Source organism: Plecotus auritus (assembly GCF_963455305.1).
Source record: "Plecotus auritus genome assembly, chromosome: 7".
NCBI classification, from domain to species: domain Eukaryota; kingdom Metazoa; phylum Chordata; class Mammalia; order Chiroptera; family Vespertilionidae; genus Plecotus; species Plecotus auritus.
The window spans coordinates 55502955-55530186 of NC_137774.1; the positions used below are offsets into that span (position 1 = coordinate 55502955).

The 27232-nt window shown below is 42.5% G+C and overlaps 1 protein-coding gene across 4 annotated transcripts in view; it reads left to right on the top strand.

Moving 5' to 3' along the window:
* Positions 1-4746: 4746 nt before the first annotated feature.
* Positions 4747-27232, top strand: part of COPS3 (COP9 signalosome subunit 3) — a 29273-nt gene continuing 6787 nt past the window's right edge. The window contains exons 1-9 of one of the 4 annotated variants that reach the window (XM_080682830.1): positions 4753-4914; positions 7597-7726; positions 11065-11177; positions 11267-11316; positions 13097-13189; positions 15670-15849; positions 19864-20004; positions 22516-22689; positions 25975-26061. In XM_080682830.1, the coding sequence (XP_080538956.1) occupies positions 4860-4914; positions 7597-7726; positions 11065-11177; positions 11267-11316; positions 13097-13189; positions 15670-15849; positions 19864-20004; positions 22516-22689; positions 25975-26061 (1023 nt within the window). In that variant the 5' untranslated portion in view covers positions 4753-4859. Of the gene's footprint in view, positions 4915-7596; positions 7727-11064; positions 11178-11266; positions 11317-13096; positions 13190-15669; positions 15850-19863; positions 20005-22515; positions 22690-25974; positions 26062-27232 lie in introns of all 4 variants that reach the window. The other 3 variants (XM_080682833.1, XM_080682832.1, XM_080682831.1) reach the window with 3 other exon arrangements.

Here is a 27232-nt window from a genome sequence, read left to right on the forward strand (position 1 = left end):
AGGTGGAGACCCAGCCCAGGCGAGACTGCTTTACCCACGGACTGGACCCTTGGGATTCTGGATTCCAGGTCAAGGCTGTGCAGAGGCCACAAGCATAAGCAGAGTGTGGCTGCCCCCAATCCTGGTGCCACCAGCTGGTGTGCCCTCCCCGGAGGCCTACCCTGCCAAGCCCACAGGAGGTGGGGATGAGGCCACCTAGATGCTTGTCAGCATCCGGAAGGCGGGCAGAGAGAGCATGGTGCTATTGTTGTTGTGATACTGGGAGGGTCCTGAATGTGAAATTGACCCAGAAAAGTGAAGAAATTACACTAAGCCTTTCTGCCTAAAACCCCTGCCCACCTGGAGGCCATCACCCTTCCAGGGTTCCACCATCATGCTCAATTAATATTGACAAAGGAGGCACGAGCATACAACTGAGTCAAGACAGTCTCTTCAATAAATGGTGCTGGGAAAAGTGGACAGACACATGCAAAAAAATGAAACTAGACCACCAACTTACACCACACACAGAAATAAACTCAAAATGGATAAAGGACTTAAATATAAGTTGGGAAACCATAAACATTCTAGAAGAATCCATAGGCAGCAAAATCTCAGACATCTCTCGCAGCAATATATTTACCAATACAGCTCCTAGGGCAAAGGACACTAAAGAGAAAATAAACAAATGGGACTACATCAAAATAAAAGGCTTCTGCACAGCAAAGGAAACGATTAACAAAACAAAAAGGGAGCCCACTGTATGGGAGAACATATTTGGCAATGATACGTCTGATAAAGGGTTAATATCCAAAATATATAAGGAACTCATGCAATTAACAAATGGAAGACAAACAACCCAATTAAAAAATCTCCGAAGTGGACGTACACATGGCTAAGAGACATATGAAAAATGCTAGAAGTCTCTGAAGTTATTCAGAGGAAGCCAGACAACCTTCCCTAAATGCAAATCCTATCACCCCACTCTCCTTCATCAAACTCCCAATGGCTTCCCCATCTCCTAGGGAGGCCCAGGGTCTTCACCACAGGTCCCGGGGGTGGGCCCTATTTGCCTTGCAGCTCCACCTCATACCACTCCCTTCAGTTTCTGAATCTCAGATAACATGCTCTCTCCCAACACTGGGTCTTATTTAGCACATGCTGTCTTCTCACTTAGTATAAGTTCTCCCTCCCTTATCTTACTAATGCCTATTCTTTCTTTAGAGTTTAGTTTTGTGGAGGAAAAGGGGCCACATGCTAACCTGACTGGCTCAGGGGAGGCCTGTGTGGGAGGCTTGCAAACTTGGAGACCTAAAATAACCACAAAGTTTTAGTTAAAACTTTTTAACTAAAAGCAGTTTATGGTGGGTAGTCATGTCCTACACCAGCATCTTCCCTGACAAAGGTCAAACTTTAGCCTAACTGAGCCTGTTTATTGTCTGTTTGCATCTATGATAACATATCTTTGGAATGTCAAAGTAATTTTCCTTTTCATGGACCCCTCAAAGCCCAGGCACCATTCTGCAGACTACAAATCCCCTCATTGTTATTGAGTTCATTGTTTACTGTTAACTGTCATATACCCACCTAAGTGAAAGAAGTATGTGAAGCCCGGCCAGCATGGCTCAGTGGTTGAGCATCAACCTATGAACCAGGAGGTTATGCTTCGATTCCTGGTGAGGACATATGCCTGGGTTGTGGGCTCGATGCCCAGCGTGGGGCATGCAGGAGGCAGCCCATCAATGATTCTCTCTCATCATTGATGTTTCTCTCTCTCTCTCCCTCTCCCTTCCTCTTTGAAATCAATAAAAATATATTTTGAGCCCTGGCTGGTTTGGCTTAGAGGATAAAGTGTAGGCCTGTGGACCTAAGGGTCCCCGGTTTGATTCCTGTCAAGGGCATTTGCCTGGTTGTGGGCTCGATCCCCAGTAGGGGGCATGCAGGAGGCAGCCAATCCATAATTCTCTCTCATCATTGATGTTCCTATCTCTCCCTTCCTCTCTGAATCAATAAAAAAATATTTTAAAAAATGTTTTGAAAAAGAGAAGTATATGTCTATTATTTTGCTTTTTATCAATTCCCAGAGGTTTCTCCACTTTGCTTTCTCCAGCCTCCCTAATCTATCACCAATGGATTTCATATAACCCACATTCATTTCCTCTTTTTATTGTAATGCATAAAATAAGGTGCCAAACTGCCATTCTCTGGAGCATTATCTCAATCCGTTGAGATTTTGCTTCCTGGCAATTGTTGACAGTTTGACTCAAACTCCCAAAAATTCTTCACAGATTTGAATTTTTCTTACGTTGACAATTTCCTTGAGAATGCCTTCCCTCTTGTTTCCAGGCTAGGTCAGTTTCCTTCACTGCATGACCTTACAGAACCTTGTTTCACTCCTTCAGAGCATTAGCCCCTTTTTCTAGGGTCTTTATTTGTCCATTATCTGCAGGGGGAAAGGACAATGACTGTTTTCACTCCACAGTGTATCTCTAGTGCCTAGCACAGAACATTGTAGATGCTCAGTAAATATATGTTGGATGACATTTTAAAATGCATGTTTACTTAGACCCTACTATGCATCAATTCTTGTGTGTGGACCTTGAGAAAGAAGATGCCTATTAAGAAGGGCTCCAGTGGCTAACTGGGCTAATATTTAATAACAGAGCATAAGCCGCCATTTCTACATAGGGGCCTTTCTCACCAACTGCACTTCAGGGAGAGGCCTGCACTAAGCTGTCTACCTGCACTGTGTTCCTGCCAGCTGAGCCAGCCCCTATCAAGGAGTCCCTGGAATCCTATTTTAACCAATAAGACTGAGATTTCCTCATCCAATCAGAGCTGCATAGATATATCTTCCCCCCCCCCACCTCCATCAGCTTCTTCATCAACCAATCAGAACAGCTCCATTCTGACCAATCAGGACAGTGCCTTTTGGACCAATCAAACTGTGAGGTTTTAGAGTCCTCATCTGCATGACAATGAACCAATCAGTTATCAGGAGTGTGGACTTCTGTCTATATAAGCCAGCTCCCCTCTTGCTCTAAGAGTGTACTCTTCCTTTCCACTAAGACTGAGAGCTGTGTTTGTAGATTCCCTTTCCACTGAAGCGGGGGAAGGGTTGTGCTTCTTTGGCTGGAGTTGAAAGATGAAAGAGAAACACCAAAGATGTCTCACCAGAGCAACCACAGAGTAAAGCAGTATGGAACAGTCCAGTGCAGGGCAGAACAGAGCTGCCTAACTGGAGAGGGGCCTGGCCCCAGACTATTTGGGCTATTTTCACAGCCGTGCTGTGTCACAATTGAGCTGTTTGTACTGAAATTGAGCTGTTTGCATGGAATAAAGTTTCCTTCTTTATTGCACCCCAAGTTGGGGATTCCTTTGGTGTTGAATTGATGCCATCAACCTTCAGTGGATATGTGTTGGGCCCTAAGATGTCCAGAGGTGAGTAATACAGTTGCTTGATCTCAAGCAACTCCATGCAGGTTAAAAGCAATGGATATGGTATGGATTATGAAGACAAAGTTCTGCAACAGAGAAGTGGTGATATGAGAAGAGCAATATGCTTGAGGAGTCAAGTAGAGGAAAGACAAATCAATTCCAAATGGGGAAATCAATTCGTTCAACATATATCTTTTTTAAAAAAATATGTTTTCATTGATTTTAGAGAAAAAGGAAGAGGGAGAGAAATATCAATGATGAGAGAGAATCATCGATCGGCTGCCTCCTGCAAGCCCCTTTCTGGGCATCAAGCCCACAACCTGGGCATGTGCTCTGACCTGGAATCCAACGGTGATCTCCTGGTTCATAGGTTGATGCTCAACCACTGAGCCACACCGGCCGGCTTAACATATATATTGAATGAACACATAGTTCTAAAAGTGTTTTAGGTGGTTGAGGTCATTGTAAGAATTTTACAGGTGAGGAAAACAAGACAGGATGGTCAAATAACCTGCACAAAGTCATACAGCTACTCAGCAGTAGGAAAGAGATGTGAGCACAAGGCTGCGTGTGTCTATGTTCTACTCACAGGCAAAGGCTCAGGGAAGAAGTGGCCATTATGCCCAGCGAGAATGATGGGGCCAGGTGTTGTATCATAAATCAGCCAGCTGGATACAAGAGGCCTTAATGAGCCAATTAGTTAGGAATCATTTTTATTATGCGCAGGTTCAGAGCAGAATGTCTCTGTCAAATTCTGAACAACCACAGGAAGGAGTATTCTCTTTTATCCTTCTAGGTCTTTGTGTAAGTTATTTTTGCAGACAGCTTCTAACCTTGAGTACATATCATATCTATACAGACACCTGTAACCTTGAGTACATATCTATATAGATACTTGGCATGGAAATATTATCAGTATCAGCGTATCAGCCCCTTACGTTAGATGGCTAGCTTACAAGGTCAGACAGTTAAGTTTATCTTTTCTATTATTTTAATTAAAAAACAAAATTATTTTTACAGAGTAAGAGACCGTCTAAAAATAAGAGTTGACTTAATGGAACAAGGGACTAGCAAGAAATAGCAGAGAACTTCAAAACCGCAGTTTCAAACAGCAGTTTTCCCAAAGGAGGGATCATTACTATGCTTCACAGGGATTACGAGGTTAGCTTCTTCCTCTGACCACCCTCCCCATTAAATAGAGGAAGGGATTTCATAGGTGAACAAAATGAAGAAAGGAAAAGCGAGCTAATTTCCCGCTAGGGCTAGCATCAAAACTGTTTCCAAGGAAACAGTAACTGGTTCCCAGGCAGATGAGATCTCGCGGTGCTTGACCTGCGGAAGTGACGTTGCCGCTCCCTAGCTTTCTGGCGGCTAGCGGGCGCCCACCCCAGAGCGAGGCTTTTTCCCGCGGGGCCGGTTCGCTCCTCGGAGCCCGGGGGAACATGGCCTCGGCCCTGGAGCAGTTCGTGAACAGTGTCCGACAGCTCTCAGCTCAAGGTGAGGCCCGGGCGGCCCTGCAGCCCCAGCCGCTCATCCCGAGCCGGTGCCCGGGTCTGGGCTCGCGGCCGCGGCGCGTAGGCCCGGACGGGATCGGGCGCTGCCTAGCGGGAGCCGCCCCTCGTGCACTCGGGCTCCTCGGCCTCCGCAGTCCGTGCGCTGGACTCCCGGGCTCCCGTCCTGGGGCCTCCGGGACCCGCCCGCACCCCCAGGACGCACCTTCCACCCCGGCGCGGCGCTTGACATTTTGGGGCGGTGACTTCCGTTGGCCGCCTGTGCGGGCGCCAGTTGGCCCCTTCAGCCTCCCTCGCCCGCGGTGATTGGTGCCCTGGCCGCCTGTCCCGCGGCGCCCGGCGAGCCCGTCCTAGGAGGCCGCCTGCAGGCCCCCCCGGCCGGCGCCCGGCGAGCCCCCGCGCCCATGTTAGTCCTCCAGAAGGCCGGAGGAGCGCTCGCTCGGAGGCTCGGTTTCTAGGGTAGAATTGTGACCATTATCACTTTGCCCTTAATTTTCATACTTTCGGGTTCATTCATCTCATCACTTGATGGAACCCTGGGCTCTGAATTAGTTGCTGTCTGTGAAGGCCCCTTTCACCATCCTTTTTCTTCATCTATAAAATAAAAATAAGTCCTTATTTCATGGAGTGGCTAGGGTTGAGAGAGAGAAGCCGTGTGAAAGCACGGGCGCAATAAGTAGTTGCTAATTGTGGACGGCCGTGGATTGTAAAGTTCTAGGAGCTGCGTGACCTTGGGCAAGTCCCCTTTAGTGTCCAGTCTCTTTATCTTCACTTACCTCTACCTCGCTGCTGTTGTAAGGCTTAACTGTTCTGTCTCATGTCCCGTATTTTTTATAGAAGTTAGGCTCACAGGCAAGGCATAGACTTTTTAAGTCTGTGTGAATGAAGAAACCGCCATTCATTAGGACACAAACACTTCGTTTCAGTTTTCTGGGCTGCAGGGTGCTTAGAAGGTTGGGTTGGGTCCTGCCTCATTCACTTTGTGTACAGGCCACTGAATTCCTCTGGCTGTTGAGCATCCAGAGGGATCACTTACCTGGAAGCTTTGCCTGCATGCTCTGCACGACGCCACTTCAGGAGCAGCCTGCCAGGCGGAAAAAGGGGACGCTGTGACTGCCCTCCACACTGTGCACAGCATAGTGCCTGTGGATGAGTGTCTATTTTCTCTGCTCCCGTTCAGAATTTCTTAACATGGAGCTTAAGTGAAGGGATAGAGGAAATTTCACTGCCATATCTCTAGTTGGGCTCATTTCAATGTGCCTGTGACACTTAAACCTACTGTGGACTCTCCCCTTGGCCCTGCAGTAGTTGACTCTCCTGATTTCATAATGGCCCAGCTTTTAAGTCTCAACTCAGCATTGATTATTTAATATGGGGGGGTGGGGTAATGAACTGAAATGCTTATTTCTGGGTGTTTCAAATCATTGTAAACTTATTTCAAGTAGTGGGCTTAAAAGGGGGCGATCATTTAACTGGCAGATGCTGCGTATTCATACATACCAGTGAGGTCTTTAATAAAGTGATAGTGAGTCAGTCTTTCTCAGTTCAACTTGTATTATTGTCTTGAAAAATGATACCTAATAGGTCATGGAAAGACAGCTAGTGAGGTGTGAGAGTACCTATGGTATGTCTGTTATTAGAATACCCTGTTAAAATGGGTAAGTCTAGTTCACAGTACCAATTTGGGCCTAATTAGAATCTATACTTTTGTTGTTATAACATTGTGATAAAGGGAAAGAAAAATGGGTCTTAGGAGAGTCATCAAGCTGCTTGTTGATTGATTGGCTGTGTAAAACTGTATTATTAAGCTGGAGAAGGGACTCTTCACCTGAGTTTTTGCTGAATTACCTATTCTCAGGTGATGGGGAGAGGACAAATATCCAACCAAGTTAGCCATGGGAAAGGAGGGTAGGTGAGGATCCGGGAAGACCAGGCAGATTGTAGAGCAGAGTATGAGTCTGGTAGAGGAGGACATGGGAGAGAAGCGTGAAGGGAGGAACACGCAGCCTGGAGAAAAGCAGGTGTAGAGGCATAAAGGTGAGAGAATAGGGAGTGTTGGTTGACTTTTGAGCTTGGCATGACCAAAGACGAAGTGTGTGAAGGGAAGTACAGGACATAAGGCTGGGAGGCACAGGGACCAGTCACTGGGCTGAAGCATTTGGACTTCTTAAAACCATTGGGGTAATTTGATTGAATTTTTCATTGTAGAAAGATCACACGGGTGCCAATGTGAAATATGGGCTGGAGGAAAGAGTGGGCATTGGGAAGGTTTATGATGTAGTTTAGATAAGAAATAAGGATATGAATTAAGTCAGGGGAGAGCAAAAGGAATGGAGCTGAGAGACTTAGGAAGTAAAAGGAAATCATCTTTGGTGACATTTTGGATACAGAGAGGGAGCAGGGAGTGGTAGTGATGGTATGTGTACATTTCTGGCTGGGGAACCAGAAAAAGGAATGGAGGGAATGGAGAAACTTTCAGGGGGCAGAGGGATGTGGGTGGTCTAGTTCATTTCACTTCTCTGGCCCTTCTCCATCCTCATCTGAAATGAAGGCAATATAAGGAATAATCTTTAGGTATTTCTTGCTCTGGGATACGAAGTCTCGTTTTCCTACCTTTGGTTTGGTTAGTACTGTAACTGAATGACATAGTGTTATTCCTGTTTTTCAGGGCAGATGACTCAGCTTTGTGAGCTAATCAACAAGAGCGGGGAACTCCTTGCAAAGAACTTATCCCATCTGGACACTGTGCTTGGGGCTCTGGATGTACAGGAGCACTCCTTGGGCGTCCTTGCTGTTTTGTAAGGGACAACTTCTTGGATAGTTTTGTGCTTTCTAAACTGAACACTATGCACTTTCTGACTTTATTTTTTTGGTGCAGGAAGTAAGCCATGTAAACAACATGGAGTTCTTTTGCACGACTAAAGTCATGTCATAGTAGTTACGTTTTACTTACACCTACTAATAGTTTTTAACTTGTGTTTATATTTATACACATTTTGAAGTTTTTTTTTTTTTTAAATATATTTTATTGATATCTTACAGAGAGGAAGGGAGAGGGATAGAGAGCCAGAAACATCAATGAGAGAGAAACATCGATCAGCTGCCTCCTGCACACCCCCCACTGGGGATGTGCCCGCAACCAAGGTACATGCCCCCGACCAGAATCGAACCTGGGACCCTTCAGTCCGCAGGCCGACACTCTATCCACTGAGCCAAACCAGCTAGGGCTTGAAGTTTATTTTTAAAAATGAATGGCCATCTCACTTGTGGGCACTAGAGTTTGTATTTATCTGAATACTTTTACTTACGTAGTCCATCGGATTGCCCATATTTCCTAACTTGGAAATAAAGTAGCAAGAGTGATGAAGCATGGCATGGCTGTGTATATTGAGTGTAATTACCAATGCCCAAAAGCAACATTGCTTTGAATTCTCCAACTTTTTATTAAATATATATTTTTATTGATTTCAGAGAGGAGGATAGAGAAACATTAATGATAAGAGAGAATCATCAATCAGCTGCCTCTTGCACACTCCCCACCAGGGATCCAGCCCACAACATGTACCCTGACTGGGAATCTAAGCATGGCCTCCTGGTTCATAGGTTGACGCTCAACCACTGAGCCACATCAGCTAACAAGTTTAAGCTGTTTGAGATCAAGTTAAATAGATCTTGTTTTAATTGGGTTCCTTGTAACTCCAGGTACCTTACAGTAGAATTATTTTTCTCTTGATGTTTTAGTATTAAAATTGGGATGTTAAGGTTGTTGTGAAAGTTGTAATAATATAAATAAACTGAGAAGAACTAAGAGTGAGGGTCTGGCTCTACTTGGACTGGGATTCCTGAGGCAAAGGTAGGGGTCAAGAAGAGAGTTTAGAGAAGAAACTCCGAATGAAAGGGTCTAGAGCCGTGGTCGGCAAACTGCGGCTCGCGAGCCACATGCGGCTCTTTGGCCCCTTGAGTGTAGCTTTTCCACAAAATACCATGGCCTGGGAGAGTCTATTTTGAAGAAGGCGTTAGAAGAAGTTGAAGTTTAAAAAATTTGGCTCTCAAAAGAAATTTCAATCATTGTACTGTTGATATTTGGCTCTGTTGACTAATGAGTTTGCCGACCACGGGTCTAGAGCATGGGCGGAGATCCTTTTTTCTGCCAAGGGCTATTTCAGTGGTCGGCAAACTCATTAGTCAACAGAGCCAAATATCAACAGTACAACAATTGAAATTTCTTTTGAGAGCCAAATTTTTTAAACTTAAACTTAATTCTAACGCCCAGGCTGTGGTATTTTGTGGAAGAGTCACACTCAAGGGGCCAAAGAGCCGCATGTGGCTCACGAGCCGCAGTTTGCCAACCACAGGGCTATTTGGCTATTTATAACATCATTTGCCAGCCATACAAAATTATCACCTTAAAAATTAGCCTGCTCATCCCTAATGCCTTGGCAGGGCCAGACCAAATGATTTCATGGGCCAGATGTTCCCCACCCCTAGTCCAGAGCTTTGCTCTGCAATACGGTAGCCACTAGCGACATCTATGTAAATTACTTTTAAAAAGTTAAAGTTTCAGTTGCACTAGCCACATTGCAAGTACTCAGTAGTTACATGTAGCTGCTGTGGTAACTACTGTGTTGTGCAGGGCGAATACCGGACATTTCACTGTTGCAGAAAGCTCTGTGGGATGCGCAGGCTGGGAAAGGCTTCCACTGTGGGTGTTCGCTGATTAAAAGGACAGAATGCATGCTTTTATCTTTTTTATTCATTGGGGCTTCCCCCTTTTTTAGTATGCATGTTTTATACACACAAATTCACGTGTATGTACGGGGTGGGCAAAAGTAGGGCTACAGTTGTGAGTACACAAAACAGAGTTTCTTCTTGTATTTAAGTAAAAGAAAACCTGAAAAGAGCCCTGACCTTGTTTCTGTGTACCCCGGATTTGAATTATGCTCTTCCATTATTAGGTATGGGGTCCCAAGTTTCGTGTTTTTATTTATAAACTGGAAATGACAGTGCCTTATTAATTTATTGTGAAGCCCTGGTGAAATTGATTCAGACATACTTGATAATGGGAAGTACAGTGACAGGTGATGTTAAGTCAAGTAATACTGAACTGGATAGAAGTACAAATTGAAAGATTTTAGAGAAATTGTGAATTAGTTTTGACAGTTCATTTTTTTACTAAAAAGAAGAGCTTAAAGTTGACTTGTAAGCAGTGCCTCAGTAGTAGTAGCTTATGTGATTTCTTCCCCAAAACCTATCTTCGAACCTTCCGCGCACCTCCCCTCCCCCCGAGTGTTTATAGTGGGCAATTGGAAGACACCATCTGCCAAGGGCATCAGGATGGGTCATCTGAGTCCTCCCTCTTCCCAGCACCTCCAGTTCATCCTGTCCTCATCAGAAAGTGTTTTCTCCCAGATGGACCATAGCATCACCCAGGCCTGGCCATAGCCTTCTGGTCCATAGCTCTAGTTCCTTGTCCTACTCAGCCTATTATCTTCAGGGCAGGAAAAACAACAACTGGCTTTCACATTGAATAAATCGTCCTGACCACATTGGAACTGAAAAGAAAATATTATTTTAAACTTTAGGTTATAAGTTTATATTGAGTTCCTTCACAAATACTAGGAAGACCTGATATTTGGCCTCATTTAATGGAATTTTTCTTTTTTTCTTTAATATATTTTTTATCGATTTCAGAGAGGAAGGGAGAAAGAGATAGAAACATCCATGATGAGAGAGAATCATGGATCGGCTACCTCCTGCAAGTCCCCAACTGGGGATCGAGCCCACAACCCGGGCATGTGACCTTGACCGGAATTGAACCTGGGACCTTTCAGTTTGCAGGCCAACACTCTTATCCACTGAGCCAAATGGCTAGGGCTGGAATTTTTCTTTTTAAAAGTTGTTCTTTTCTAAGCATTTTTTTTTTTAATCTATGTGTGTCTTGATTGTGCAAATAAACAAACAAACAAAAAAAACAGGCCAGGAAAATCTCATAGATCCTGTTGCTTAATTTTTAAAAATACTGAGGCACATTTAATTCACAGAGCATTGGAGGTAGGATGGATTTCTGACCTCAGTTGCTTCTACCTTTTCACCCTGTGAAATATCAAGATAAATTGATTTTTTCCCTTTATTCCAGATTTGTGAAGTTTTCTATGCCCAGTGTTCCTGACTTCGAAACATTATTCTCACAGGTTCAGCTTTTTATCAGTACTTGTAATGGGGAGCACATTCGATATGCAACAGACACGTGTAAGCTAAACTGCATTTTGCTATTTTCCATTGAATGTATTTTGCCTGTCTAGTCATTTATATTTTTAATATTTTGTTATTGTATCTAGTTGCTGGGCTTTGCCATCAGCTGACAAATGCCCTTATGGAAAGAAAACAGGTAAGCAATGTTATTCAAGTGTTTGTAGTTCTGTTATAACATACTAGAGGCCCGGTGCACAGATTCGTGCACCGGTGGGATCCCTCAGCCTGGCCTGTGCCCTCTCACAATCCGGAACCCCTCAGGGGATGTCAGACTACCAGTTTCAGCCTGATCCCTGCAGGCCAGGCCAAGGGACCCCAGTGGTGCGTGCACCGGGCCTCTAGTATGCATATAAGATCTTTGGTTAATCTCTTTCTGCCCTTCCCCCAACCCTCTTCCCTCTGAGATTCATCAGTCTGTTCCATGTTTCCAAGCCTGTGCATTGAGCATCTGTCCCCTGGTGGTCAGTGCGTGTCATAGCGAACTGTCAAACAGTTGCTTAGGCTTTTATATATAGAAGGAATCTAACTTAGACAATGAACTAATTTGTTAAGGTTCCAGGTTAGTACTAAGAGTCCTACCACTTAGATATAGGTCATTTCCAATACTCATAGCGTTTGCGGTAAGGACAGCTAGTCCCTCCACGGGTGTAGACTCTAGTGCAGGGAGAGGCCAGCCTCGGAACCTGCAGCCAGTGGTGATGGTTTTGGAGCTCCTGTTCTAGTGTCCTTTGCATGGTAATATGCTGGGTTTTGTTTGCTAAAACTTTTTAAACTTTTAATTGTAACATAATTTTAGCTTTATAAAGAGTTGCAAGAATAATATAAACAATTCCCATATACCCTGCACCCAGATTCTCCAGATATTAATATCTTACCACAGTTGCTTATCCCTTTCTCTCTTTTTTCCTGAGCTATTGGAAAGTAAATTGCAGATAGGATGGCCCTTGAGTGTTGCCTAAAAAATGGGACATTGTCTTATATAACCACAATACAAAGATCAACCTCAGGAGATGAACATTGATATAATTCTTTAGCAAATATACTGACCTTACTCACATTTTGCCAGTTGTTTTATTAATTTCTTTATAACAAAAGAAAATCTCAGTTCATGGTTTGTGCTACATTGTCACACAACTTGTATTTCCTTTAATCTGGAACAGTTCTTTGGTCTTTCTTTAATTTTGTGATATTGACACAAGTTACAATTTGGGTGTTTCTCTTTTATTTGGAATTGAACTTCAAGACTAGTTGAAGGAGACTGAAACAGAAATAAGCGGTATTTTGTAGGAGAACTGAGTAAGTGGTGGTTTGAAAGAGAGGGTTAAAAAAACTGCCAACAACCTTTACTGAAAAACCATTTACAGTTATTCAGCACTTTAGTCACATCTCCTGTCCTGAAACTGACTGTACCTCACTTGAAACTCAGTCTTGTTATTTATAATCAGGTCCCTTTATAACTGGTCGTATCAGTTTCAGGAGTAATTTATTATCAGGTAAGAGATGATGTTGGAGAACATTTCCAGATGATGCCCAGCTACCTGAGGGGAAAATGTCAGCGTCCTTGAACACAGTTAAGTTTACTAAGCATAGGCTGTCATCTGTTTTAAATGATTTGTTTATTTAGATGTAAATATAATGAACTGTTGAGAAAGTAATGTTGCTTTTGATTATCTTCATTGTAAAAAAGGCTTTATGGTTTTAAAAATGCTGCTGAATTACTCTAAATGTCACAAGAAACAGCATAAGAAAACATTTTCTGACTGAATTGGGACAGTCCTGAAAGAGTATGGAAACCTCATGTTGTCATTCAAAGAAACCTGTCAATTAGTGTTATTTTTTATTTGTAAGTGACAACATAAGATCCAATGTGCTGCCATCTCTGAGAACTTATCTGAAAGAGATGTCATTTCTGACAGCCCCTGCGAGGAATTGGCATCCTCAAGCAAGCCATAGACAAGATGCAGATGAACACAAACCAGCTGACCTCGGTACATGCCGATCTCTGCCAGGTAAGCAGCAGAGGGTTAGACTGAGTCGGGGATGGAAAATTGGTTGTAGGTTTGCTCAACATCAGATTAGATAAATGAAGGCAATTTGGTGGAGACTGATATGTTCTAACAATTGATATATATAAGTACCTCTATAGAAAGGGGATTTTCAACAGTTTTTGGATACAAACTATAGAACAGGGCTCAGCTAGTAGGCTTGGTAGAACAGAGTAATTAACACTTCTGACATTTAAAAAATGCCAAGTTATTTTCTTTTTAAAGGAATCTTGGAACCTGAGAATAAACACAGGTAACTTTACACCTTAAAATGTTATTTATTTATTTTAATATATTTTATTGATTTTTTACAGAGAGGAAGGGAGAGGGATAGAGACTTAGAAACAATGAGAGAGAAACATCGATCAGCTGCCTCCTCCACACCCCCTACAGGGGATTGAGCCCGCAACCTGGGCGTGTGCCCTTGACTGGAATTGAACCTGGGACCCTTGAGTCCGCAGGCCGACGCTCTATCCACTGAGCCAAACCAGTTAGGGCAAAATGTTATTTATTTTATTGCGCATGGTTTAAAATCCAGCAGGCAAAATAAAGTCTCTCTACCACCCTGCCTCACAGCCACCTCCCTCTCCAAAGGCAGCCAGTGTTAGCAGTTTCTTGTTTATCCTTCCAAAGATATTTTATGAATGTACAAGCAAATATGTCTATTTTTTCTCTCTTTTTATTTAATCTTCACTGGAGGAAATGTTTTTATTGATTTTAGAGAAAGAGGAAGGGAGAGAGAGAAACACTGATGTGTAAGAGAAACATTGATCAGTTGTCTCCCATACACGCCCAACCAGGGATCAAACCTGTAACCTAAGTATGTGCCCTGACTGGGAATTGAACCCGCAGCCTTTTGGTGTACAGGTCAGCGCTCCAACCAATTGAGTCACCTGCCAAGTCTGTCTCTTTTTTAATACAAATTGTAATAATTTGTATGAATAATTATATACGGTACATTGATTTTGCTTTTTCCTCCCCTTGCTTTTTTCTACTTAATGTATCTATTTTTTGTTGTTTTGTTTTTGTTAATTCTTACCCAAGGATATTTTTCCATTGATATTTAGGGAGAGTGGAAGAGAGAGGGAAAGATAGAGAGAAACATCGATGTGAAAGAGACACATCGATTGGTTGCCTCTGGCATGCGCCCCGACCAGGGCCCAGGCCGGGGAGGAGCCTACAACCAAGATATGTGCCCTTGACCAGAATCAAACCCGGGACCCTTTGGTCCACAGGCCAATGCTCTATCCACTGAGCCAAACTAGTTAGGGCAATTTATCTTTTTTTAAAAAATATGTTTTTTATTATTGATTTGAGAGGGAGAGAGAAAAACATCGATGTAAGAGGGTAACATCGATAGGCTGCCTCCTGCACACCTCTATTGGGATGGAGCTCCTAACCGGAGTATATGCCTTGACCAGGTATTGAACCAGTAACCTTTCAGAGCATGGGACAACTCTCAACTAACAGCCACACCGGCCAGGGCTCTACTTAAAGTATCTTAGGGATGGTTCCATATCAGTGGTTTATAGCTGCAGAGTATTTCATAACATGGGTTTAACCAGTCCCCATAGGGTATTGAGATTGTTTCCTTAATGAATAACATGGTTTGTGGATTATTTCAATCACATGTTCTAGTTTCAATGAAGGTATGCTTTTTCCATTTTTTATTTTTTAAGAAACGTTTGTGATTGGTGTATAAAATACATAAAGTGCTCTAGTGGTAAGTGAACAGCTAGCTCAGGGAGTTGGTACGTTGTCTACATCTGTGCCACATCACCCACATATAGGACGTTGCCATGTACTTGCACAATTTCTTACGCTTATGTAAAGGGTTTAGAAATTGAACAAGTATAATTAAAGAAAAAGCTTCCATTTTTAATCATAGCATACTGATCTATTTCTGTGATTAGTTCAGTAAAGAAAAAAAGGACTCACTTGTTTGCGCATATATGACAGAATGGTTACTAGGTGAATTGTTAGCTGAACTTTAAGTACTGAATCTCATGGTTGGTTCATCCTTTATAAAGAAGTGCTATTTTAGCCCTGCTGGTATAGCTCAGTGGTTGAGCATTGACCTATGAACCAGGAGGTCAGGGTTCAATCCTGGTCAGGGCACATGCCCAGGTTGCTGGCTCCTGGGGAGCGTGCAGGAGGCAATCTATCAATGATTGTCTCATCATTGATGTCTCTCTCTCTCCCTCTCCCGTCCTCTCTGAAATCAATAAAAAAATATTTTAAAAAACAACAAATGCTACTTTATTCTGAATGCTTAAGAAAGCAAAGTAATATATTAATATGTGGATCCTTTTAATCAATAAGTTAAATGTGAAAATCTAAAACAGTGTTTTCTTGAACTTTTTGGAGTCTATGAATTTGCTACTTCTGCTAAAGCTTGCCAGAGTACAATAAAATGACAATTTAATACAAATATTTTTTCACAGCTTTGTTTGCTAGCAAAATGCTTTAAGCCTGCCCTTCCATATCTTGACGTGGACATGATGGATATTTGTAAAGAGAATGGAGCCTACGATGCAAAGCACTTTTTATGTTACTATTATTATGGAGGCATGATCTATACTGGGCTGAAGAACTTCGAAAGAGCACTCTACTTTTATGAGCAGGTAATCTCATCTCTAAGTGGGTGTTTTGAGCTTGTGTGGTCAAAGAAATGCCCGCCTGGAGCGGATTGATTTCGGGCTCTGAGTACCAGGTGGAGGTCCTGTCAAAGACCACTTCTCAGTGACCGTGTACACCAAGCATGTCAAACTCAAAGGCTAACACGGGCCAAATAAACAAGGCTGCAAAAAAACCCAGAAGTTTCCATTTTCATAGAAACGTAGGTTTATTTCGATAAGAGACATGCTGAATACAAAGGGCTGAAATAAATGAGTCATTGTTAACATAAAATAATAGAACATTTTAATGAAAATTAATATTTTATCTTGAACGTTAACTTACCAGACACTGAATAACTGCACAAATTAATAAGGGTAATGCAAATAAACCTATTTTTCTTTGTTCTCTGAAAGCGAAATATTTCCTGTTGCACACACCAAACAAGTCAATCCAAGACTAATGACGACGTGGCAATCGGCTGCTAAAATATTCGCTGCTGTTATTAGTGGAGAGAAATGGTGCGCCTGTGCGTAAGGTGCATAAGGGAAATGAATGCAACACGATTATAGTAATCAGTCATTAGCAAACATAGTTCGTTAATAATTATGTATAACAGGATATTGTAAAAATTAAGTTACGAAATTTTTATTAAAACGTTTCTTACATACCATTATATTGGCTGGGCTGCAAAAATATTCGTTGTGGGCTGCATGCGGCCCGCGGGTAGCAAGTTTGACATGCTTAGTGTCCACGGTGGTGATTTGCTCCTCAGTCAAAGGGCATTAGCTGTGGAGGGAAGAGCACTGCTGGTGGGGTCTGACCCAGCTGTGCCGCTGATACCGTCTAATCCGGGTTCAGTTGTAAATGTCTCAACCTTCATAGCTTCCTTTGCATGTAGGTAAGAGTTTGAACTGAATGATCTTTGAAGTGTCTTGTTCTAAAGCCATATGTGGTGTTTTAAGTTTTATTGTAATAAGTAAAATATTCTCATGGTTGAAATTCAAAGGATATTAAGTATGCACAGTGGAAAATCCCTGCTCCTTTTCTGTGTCTGTAATAGCCACTGGAATATGTAGTATGACACTGCAGCTTGGTGTAATAATCGAGGTTTCCTTAGAGTCTGAAAGGGAGAATACAGTGCAGTGGGGCAGAAGTAGGTGTCCAGCTCTGAGTACATGAAACAGTTTATCCTTGTATTATTACTTATTAATTATTGTATTAATTTCCACATGAACTGTAAACATATTTTTACCCTATCCTGTATTTTCTAATAGTAGTGTTTTAAGATGTTTATCAGATGTCAGTTAGTTCTTATTTTATTCACAGCACATACTAAATTAATAAAGGATATTTAAACCTTCAAGGAGCTTACCATTGAGCTGAAATACTAATGGGTAAATACCACACGCACACATCTGTGACTGAGCATTGCCTCCGTGAGTGGGGGTTGACAAGTACCACCAAGAGAACCTAGGGAAGGGTCACCAGAAGGTGCTGGTAGCGTTAAAGGACGTTTGTAGGCAGGTAACATCTTCAAGAGGACACAGTCCAAAATTTCAGTTCCGCCCAGCCTGTGTGTTCCAGTGGTTGAGGGTCGACCCATGAACCCGGTCTCAGTTGGATTCCCAGTCAGGGCACATGCCTGGGTTGCGGGCTTGTTCCCCAGTGTGGGGCTTGCAGGAGGTCGCCAGCTGATCGGTGATTCTCATCATTGATGTTTCTATCTCTCCCTCTCCCTCTCTGAAATCAATAAAAATTATATTTTTTAAAAATTCAATTCTTCAGAAAATTATAAACACACTTCATAGCCACTGAATGCATTATCATTGTACAGCCCAGTGTAGTAAGTGATTAGCATACTCATCTAGAAATATCAAGATGATAGGCAATGTACTTAGAAAAATAGTTTCATCAAACAGTTAAAATATTAAAAACAAACTTTTTATATTTATAGGTAGAAGCCTTTTACCTGAAAATATACTTATTCCCTGGTTTACCCTAAGGACAAGTATTGTTTAGTATTAGTCTACTCCATGCCACTGTGTGTGTTTTTTTGTTGTTGTTAATCCTCACCCAAGGATATTTTTTTATTGATTTTTAGAGAGAGTGGAAGGGAGGGGGAGAGACAGAGAGAGAAACATGGATAGAGAGACACATCCATTGGTTGCCTCCTAGGGCCAGGGATCGTTCAAGCCTGCAGCTGAAGTACATGCCCTTGACTGGAATCAACCCGAGACCCTTCAGTCTGCAGGCGGACACTCTATCCACTGAGCCAAACTGACTAGGGCAAGCCACTGTGTTTTAATAATATGTATGCCGTTATAGATGGTATTAGTACCTTAATTTCAGAAGGTGATACGATTATATTACCACTTCAAAAAAATTCCAAAAGAAGGACGTACATATTGGAAAAAATTCAGTATAGCATTGTATCAGGCAAAAAGTGAAGCATCTTTATCTCCTCATATTGCACCACAGACTGGCCCAGGTAGTGGACTAGTTCTCGATGGGTAGAACTGAGAGTTGATTCTGTTCTTTCACTGCGAGAGCAGGTTGCGGGGGGTGGGTGCGGGGGGGCGTACTTGTATTCTCGTGTGCTTTGGTGACTGTTTCTGTAGAATAATCTCAAAGAAGTGCCTCAGGCTCAGTGGTTTGAGTTTTGCTGTGAAATATTGGGTTGATTGGGTGTGATAGTTTTCAGTTCTTCTTAACCTTCACAAATGCAGGTGAGAAAGTGAAAAGGCAGCTGCAGAACGGGAGAAATATTTGCAGATCATGTTTCTAAGGGACTTTCATCCAGAATATACAGAGACCTCTTAACAAATCAACAGCAAAAACAAAAATTGCTAAATGGGCAATGGACTTGCATAGACATTTCTCCAAAGTTATACAAATGACCAATAAGCACATGAAAAGATACTCATCAACATTAGTCATCAAGGAAATACAGATCAAAAGCACTCTGAGACATCAGTTCATACTTCCTAGGGTGCCTGCATTAAAAAGATACTAACGCCCTGACTGGTTTGGCTCAGTGGATAGAGCGTCGGCCTGCAGACTCAAGGGTCCCAGGTTCGATTCCAGTCAAGGGCATGTACCTTGGTTGCGGGCACATACCCAGTAGGGAGTGTGCAGGAGGCAGCTGATCGATGTTTCTCTCTCATCGATGTTTCTAACTCTCTATCCCTCTCCCTTCCTCTCTGTAAAAATCAATAAAATATATATTTTAAAAAAAAAAGATACTAACAAGGATAAATGTTAGTGAGGTGTGGAGGATTTGGAGCCCTCACAATTACAGTGGAATTATAAAATGGTACAGTCACTTTGAAAAAGAATTGGGAATTCCTCAAATGTTAAACATAGAGTTACCATGTGACACAGCAGTTCACTTCTAGGAATATATACCCAAGAGAAATGAAGACAAATGTTCACACAAAAACGTGTACTCAGATGTTCATAGCATCATTACTTACAGTGGCCAAAGGTAGAGACACCCCAAATGCCCACCAACTGAGGAGTGAGTAAACAAAATGTGAAACATCCATGCAATGGAATATTATCTGCCATAAAATGGAATAAGGTATCAACAGCATGGATGAACCTTCACAGCTAAGCCAGCCACAAAAGGCCGCATATTTATGGTGCCATTTATATGAAATGCCACATCAGGCAAAGCCATAGAAACATAAATAGAACAGTGATTGCCTGGGGCTAAGGAGAGGAGAGAATGGGGCTTTGCTGCTGATGGATGTGGGGTTCCTTTTGTGATGGGATGACAATGTTCTGAAATTAGGTGGTGGGAACAGTTATACAGCATGGTGAATATACTGAAACCACTGAGTCGTATACTCTAAGAGGGAAAATGTTATGTATGTGAATTGTATCTCAACAAAGATGTTATAAAGAAAATAGGACATTGAATGTAAGTATTGTTTCATAATTCAGGCAATACCTATAGTTGATTGTCCTTTCCTGCTACGGTATGCTGTCTTCACATTCAATGTTCTTCTCTTGTTCAGGCTATAACTACCCCTGCCATGGCGGTCAGTCATATCATGTTGGAATCATATAAAAAGTATATTCTAGTTTCTTTGATATTACTTGGAAAAGTACAACAGCTACCAAAATATACATCTCAAATTGTGGGTAGATTCATTAAGGTGAGTTTTTAAAATAAAACTGCTTTCTTAAGTCCTTAAGGAAATATAATGATACATAGTTATATAATTTTATTTTATACTGATTTAATTCTCCCAACAGCTTCAATTTAGCGGACATTTGTTAACTGTCTGCAGGGAGCCTGGGAGCAGCGGTTCTGGTAGAACCTCTAACGTCACTCCTATTCATACACCTCTGATCACCGATTGGAGTAGCATGTTTCTCAGGAACCTGTTTTCAGACTTACAGCTGTAGATGTTTGAGCTCCAATAAGGGTTGATTTTTTTTTCTTCATTATAATTTAGTGAAGTGCTAGAAAAGCAATGCTGATTGTATTGAGCTCTCAGTTGGCTCAGGTGCTGGGAGATCATGTGAAGACTATGGTTCTGCTCACGGAACTTGTGTGTTCCTTGAGAACCCAGCTTTGGGACCACATTAAAAATAAATTAATTCTTTTAAAAAATATTTTGAAATACATGCTCACGATTTAAAAAAAAATTTGAACAGCCCTGGCCAGTGTGTATCAGTGGTTGAGCATCAACCCATGAACCAGAAGGTCAGGGTTCAATTCTTGGTCAGGGCACATGCCCAGGTTGCAGGTTCCATCCCCATTTGGGGATGTGCAGGAGGCAACTGATCAGTGATTCTCTCTTCATAGATGTTTCTATCTCTCTTTTTCCCTTCTCTCTGAAATCAATAAAAACACATTTTTAAAAATGGAACAATTTAAAAGATGGTGAGATCACAATCTTTTTTTTTTCTTTTTTAACATAATCCTCACCCAAGGATATTTTTTCTATTGATTTCTAGAGAGAGTGGAACGAAGGGAGGAGTTGGAGAGAGAAAGAGAGATGAATTTTGATGTGTGAGAGACACATTGATTGATTGCCTCCCACACGCACCCCTACTGGGGCTGGGGAAACTGCCACCAAAGTACATGCCCTTGACTAGGAATCAAACCCAAGACCCTGATCACTGAGCAAAACTGGCCAGGGCAGGTCACAATCATTTTAATAACAATTTTACCCTGTTTGTCCCTGTACAAAAGTCAGATTTCAGGGTATCAGTTTGTATGTTGTCTTGATGAAGAGAGCCAGTGTTTTCCACCTGAGAGCCTGTCGTGGTTCTCAAGCTCTAGGCTGCCTGGTCACAGGCTGGCGGTTGGGAGCAAGGTGGGTGTGAGAGATCCCATGGAAAAATGAGGCAGGACAGGATTAGGGTTGCCATTTGCAGATCATTTTGGAGAACTCCCATGGTTCCTTTAGGTGGCCCTGTTTTAGAAGGAATACTTTGATTTTTTAAATTTTATTTTAAATATGTTTTTATTGATTTCAGAGAGGAAGAGGGAGGGAGAAAGAGATAGAAACATCAGTGATGAGACGGAATCACTGATCAGCTGCCTCCTGCACACCCCCTACTGGGGTTTGAGCCCGCAACCCATGCCTGACTGGGAATTGAACCGTGATCTCCTGGTTCATGGGTTGATGCTCAACCACTGAGCCTCATTGGCTGGGCAGGAATGCTTTTCTAAAGGGGCATGATTCTACAAGCATTAGCACTTTATTTATGATGGTGTCATAACTGGTTGAAAAGACCACAAACTTCAAAAGTAGAAATGTAGGTTTGAATCCAGTTTACCCCTGTGCTCATAATCACATTCTCTTGGACCTCTGCCCCAGTTTACAAGGATAATGTGTGTGAGGTAAAATACCTAAAGCAGTTCAGGCTCTTAGGTCCTCAGCCACCATCAGTTGTCTTGTTCTTGTCTTCCTTCTTATCAAAAGTAGCCGATTGTCCCATTGCACCTGGGGAGGTGTATGTGTGTGCATGAAATGTGAGAGAATGGAAAATAATGAAAATTCCACCTTCTTTCTTCCCAATAGAAAAAGGAGCCACTGATAGGGGGAAAAGATGGGTGTGTCTTCACCAGATACAGTGCACTTGCACCTGCTGTGCAGTTATTTGTTCTGTGCCACAAAGTTTTTTTTATAATAAATTAGAGGCCCGATGCACGAAAATTCGTGCAAGAATGGGCCTTCCTTCCGCCTTCGGTCCGGCGGGAGCTGTCTTTCTGCCTTTGCTCCAGCCCGGAGCTGCCTTTCTGCCTTCCCAGCTGCCCAGAGGCCCGGAGCAGCTGGGGCGGTGTGGAATGCCTGTGTCGTCACCATGGCGATGACGCAAGCGTCCTGCCCCCAGCTGCTCGGTGCCTGCATATGCAAATTAACCTGCCATCTTTGTTGGGTTAATTTGCATAATCACTCCTGATTGGCTGGTGGGTGTCGGGAAGGTACGGTCAATTTGCATCTTTCTCTTTTATTAGTGTAGATTACTCCATAGTGAAAATTTATCCTTGGTCTTCACTGAGCATTTGTTGGGTAGGTTATAACTTGTTAGGTAACAGTAAAGCGTATTGGATGTACTTGCTCAAAAAACAGTGCCATATTTGTTTTGCTTCCTGAATAAATTTTACTTTTCTAACATTTTAATCTGATTTTTCCCCTTTAAACCTTTAGCCTCTTAGTAATGCATACCACGAGTTAGCACAAGTTTATTCAACCAATAACCCCTCAGAACTCCGAAACCTGGTGAATAAGCACAGTGAAACGTTTACTCGTGACAACAACATGGGACTGGTGAAGCAGTGCTTGTCCTCTCTCTATAAGAAGAACATTCAAAGGCTAACCAAGGTGAGGACGTGGCCCTCGATGCCATTCCCGCCTCGTGGCCGCTGCCCTCTCCTCTTTCCCTTCTCGGTGCTGAAGAAGCAGCTGCAGGGATACCGTGCAGCAGGATTGCCCACTCGGAACTACCACAGCTGAGAACTTGTTGGTCTTTTGGGGGCTAGCACAGGGTATTTGAGATGAGAAACAGGTGAAGAGGAAGATGGGCAGGTGCTATGACTGCTCTGGGAGGCAGAGGAAGCTAGCCTGAGGGAGGTAAACCGTTCCGTGGGCAGTGGGGTGCTACATGTCACAACACAGATGGAAGTCCTCGTGAGCAGCCTGGGGCCGCTCAGGCTGTGCTGATCTGTTTGAACACAGCACTGGGACGCTAATGACCATTCAGGCCAGAGGTGAAGAAGCTGTGTGGTTGAACGCTAGAAGATAAGTCAATTATATAATTCTTGTTTGCAAAGTGATGGTTTTTGTACATAGAAAATTTAAAAGAAAAATGAAATCCCATGTGAGCTAGGAAGGCATATACTACAAAGAATAGGAAACTAAGAGCAGCTTAAACAAATAGAGTGTTGTTTTTTCCTTTTGAGAAGTAGTCTGGTCAGACTGGTTCAGAACTGGTGTGAACAGTGCAGCTGTCTCTGTGTGTGCCCTCTGCCTATGTCCACAGCGGGGTGATGGGCAGAGAAGCAGCGGAACGAAAGCGAATAGGGGGTGTTTGTTGCTGGGTGTTTGAGGGGGGAGCGGAAGAGGATTTGACAGTGAGGGCCCAGGGAAGCTGGAGGAAAATGAAGAGTAGGGCTGGTCGTGGAGGCAGCAGACCCCGCATGGAAAAGAGTAGGGGGTGAGGAGTGGTCACCGGACAAGGAAGGAAACGCCTAAATACTAGAGAGTAGCTAGCGAACATGAGGAAATCAACAGAGAATTTGTAGAAAGTTAATTTGTAAGAGGAAATAAAGAATGTGAAAGCAACTAAAAAAAAAGATAAAAAGCAAATATAACTTGTCAGGCAGAGGAAAACCAACTTGACCCACAGACAAAAAAGACCAGGATCTAAGGGACTCAGAATAACAAGCAGCCCAGTTCTCCCTACAACATTTCCTCTTTGGTCCAGGTGCCAACAGAACCACTCGGAGTAGATTCCTATCTCACCATCAGGAGGTAGCCTTTGAAGACCAGCACCCCATTTGTGACTAGTACTTAAGTTTTAAGGAAAAGAATCAAAATATTACCAAGGTTAAAAGACAGTGTATTTTTTAAAAAATTCAATTGCAGAAAGTTAAATAAAAGTTAAATGAGGAATTAGATCTTAAGAAATCTAGTAAGTAGGTATCGCTGCAAAAACCATCAGTTAACTTTGTGAAGCAGTCAGCCACAGTCCAGCCCTGACAGTAAGCTGGTAGTTTATACTCTGGTTTGGATCAGATCAATCAAGAACATGAGTTTGACCTAATGAACAGGAAGAGCCTCAAGGTGGTCAGTCAGGGCCGGGGCTGTGGCTCAGTCTTGTATGTGCTGACTTGTGGTTGGTTGGGTCTACTGGGCTGAAAAGCACTGCCCAGGGGACATAGAGGAGGGACAGTGTGATTAAAGGATGTGTCTAGTCAGAAGGTTAAGTCTTTGATGGTGGCTGTTAAACGTTTTGGCATTACGTCCTTATGCCAGAATAATAGAAGGGGGAGACACTGAAGGTTTTTCTACCCAGCATGTCTCTTTCTTATTCAAAAGTCAAAAAATAAAAGCTTTGTAAGAAGTCTTAACAGGTAGACTGTCAGTGACAGGAGCCATGTCCCATAGCAAGGCAACTGGGACAGGTTATCCCATGGAGGTTGAATCTACTCCATGTTATCATTTTGATGGGCATTTTTCTAGACTCCTCCGTCTTCTGTCTATATGCCTGTGTAGGAACTCCCAGTTAAGTCTGATTGGGATCATATTCTTCATGCTATTTCTACTCTGCTTTTTTTGTTCAATATGTCTTAACCCTCTTTCTTCCTTGGCAACATAAGCCTCTATCATAGTACCTGTGTCAGTAACAGTAGTCTATTGTACGGTGGATCGTAATTCATTCAACCAGTCCTTGACTGATGGGCATTCCAGTGGCATTTTCTAGTTATAAGAACATTGATAGTTCTGTGTATTTAGAAATGTTCACTTTTGAATTTTCCTTTGAGTTAAGCTACTTATGTACTCAAAATTAACAATTTTATTTTCTTAGGTGCTATTCTCCAAACTAAAGTATATGTAGATTTTTTTGGTCCAGAATTTTCAAGATCAGAGTTTTAATGTGTCCTGCTCTAAAAATGCCATTATTTTAAATATTGCTGACTTTTCTTTTGGGGAGGGGGGTTCATTTATTTATTTATTTTAATGTATTTTTATTGATTTCAGAGAGGAAGGGAGAGAGAGATATAGAATCATCAATGATGAGAGTCATGGATCGGCTGCCTCCTGCACGCCCCCCATTAGGGATCCAGCCCACAGCCTGGGCATGTGCCCTGACCGGGAATCAAACTGTGACCTCCTGGTTCCTAGGCTGATGCCCAACCACTGAGCCACGCCAGCCAGGCAGGAGCTCTTTTAATTTGTTCTTGAAAAAGATAGTTTCATCACATCCCAAGCAGAGCAGTGATAAACACTGGTTTTCGAAGGATTCATATTTACTTAATCAGTAATAAGTTTACAATACAAAGTTCAAAAGATAGAAAAAATGTCCATCTAGTTCATATACTCCAGCCCCTCTTTTTCTTTACACAGAGACCACCCAGTGTTACTAGTTCCCGGAGCATCAGAGATTGTGCCCGCTCTCTCAGACATTGTTTCCCTTTCTTTTACACACGTTAGGGTGCACTGTTCTGCATCCTCTTTTATATTTAACTATCTTTTATATTGTACATATCTTAGATTCTTTTTTGATTCATAAAAAAGGGTCACTTCTTAGTTTTTATTACAACTGCATTGTAGTGCATTTATATAACTGTGCTGTGCTGTACTTAACCAGTCCTCTGCTGATGGACCTGTAGGTGGCTCCAGTCTTTTGCTGTTGCAAACAGTGCTGCAGTGATAACCTTGCACACATGTCATTTCAGATGTGGAGGCTGCACTTCTAGAAGTCATTACTCTGGAAAAGTGGTGGCTAAAACCACTGGGCTCATCTGTCATCTTCACAACAAAAAGTCATTTTGTATAGTAATGGAAAGCACTTGTTCAGTGATTGAGTAGAACTCTATACACATTGAATAAAATTTATTTTCTCAGTAGTTCCTACCTGTGATTAATTCTGCTTCTGCATTTCAGACCTTTTTAACACTATCATTACAAGATATGGCAAGTCGTGTGCAATTATCTGGACCACAGGAGGCAGAAAAATATGTCCTGCACATGGTAAGTGTGCTTTCATTGTTAAAACTTACTAGTGGATTTCTGTGTTTGTAGAAGTAACAGGTGTTCATTATGGAAAATGTGAAAAAGGAGAAGGGGGTGGAGGAACATCCAAAGTCAACTTCTGTGGACATTTTGGTTTATTTCCTTAGCGATCTATGGATTTCTCTAATCACAGTAATTATAATAATTTATAGGGCCCTAACTGGTTTGGCTCAGTGGATAGAGCATCAACCTGTGGACTGAAGGGTCCCAGGTTCGATTCTGGTCAAGGGCATGTACCTTGGTTGTGGGCACATCCCCAGTAAGGGTGTACAGGAGGCAGCTGATCGATGTTTCTAACTCTCTATCCCTCTCCCTTCCTCTCTGTAAAAAATCAATAAAATATATTTTAATAAAATAATAATAATTTATAGGGTGCATCCTGTTTGTGCTCATGTCAGTTTTTGTAAACATTTAAAACACTCATGAAATTTTTTTTTTATTTCTTTATTGATTGATTGATTTCAGAGAGGAAGGGAGAGGGAGAGAGAGATAGAAACATCAATGATGAGAGAGAATCATTGATCGGCTGCCTCCTGCACACCCCCTGCCAAGCCCACAACCTGGGCATATGCCCTTTACCGGAATTGAACCTGGAATTCTTCAGTCCATAGGCCGATGCTCTATCCACTGAGACAAACAGGCTAGAGCATCATGAAATATTTATGATATACAAAGAGGCATAAAGCAGTGTTACTCAACATACTGGTCCATGATAAGGTCATGAACTTGTGCCCATATGTAGGTCAGGGCATTGCTTCCATCACCAGCAGAGTCCTCAGTGAGGCAGTGTGCTCAGTGACAGCACTGACCGTGGTCTCACTCGAGCCCCTTCTGTGCATAGAATAGTGTTGCTATAAAGGGTTCTAGAGGAGGCACCCCTGTGCTCAGCACCCAGCTTCAGAAACCAGTATACCTGACACCCCTGTTTATCACTTCCAGGTGTATCTCCCCACTCCCCATATTTGGATAAGCATCATTTAGTTGACTACATGGTAACCCACTAAATTGATACACTGTAATCTACCTACTGCTTAGTTATGTAGATACATGGCTCGACCAGAACAGACCTGTCCTGGCCCAAGACAGCCGGTCTGCAGGAAGCTAGCATCTGCATGTTCTGCTCTTACCT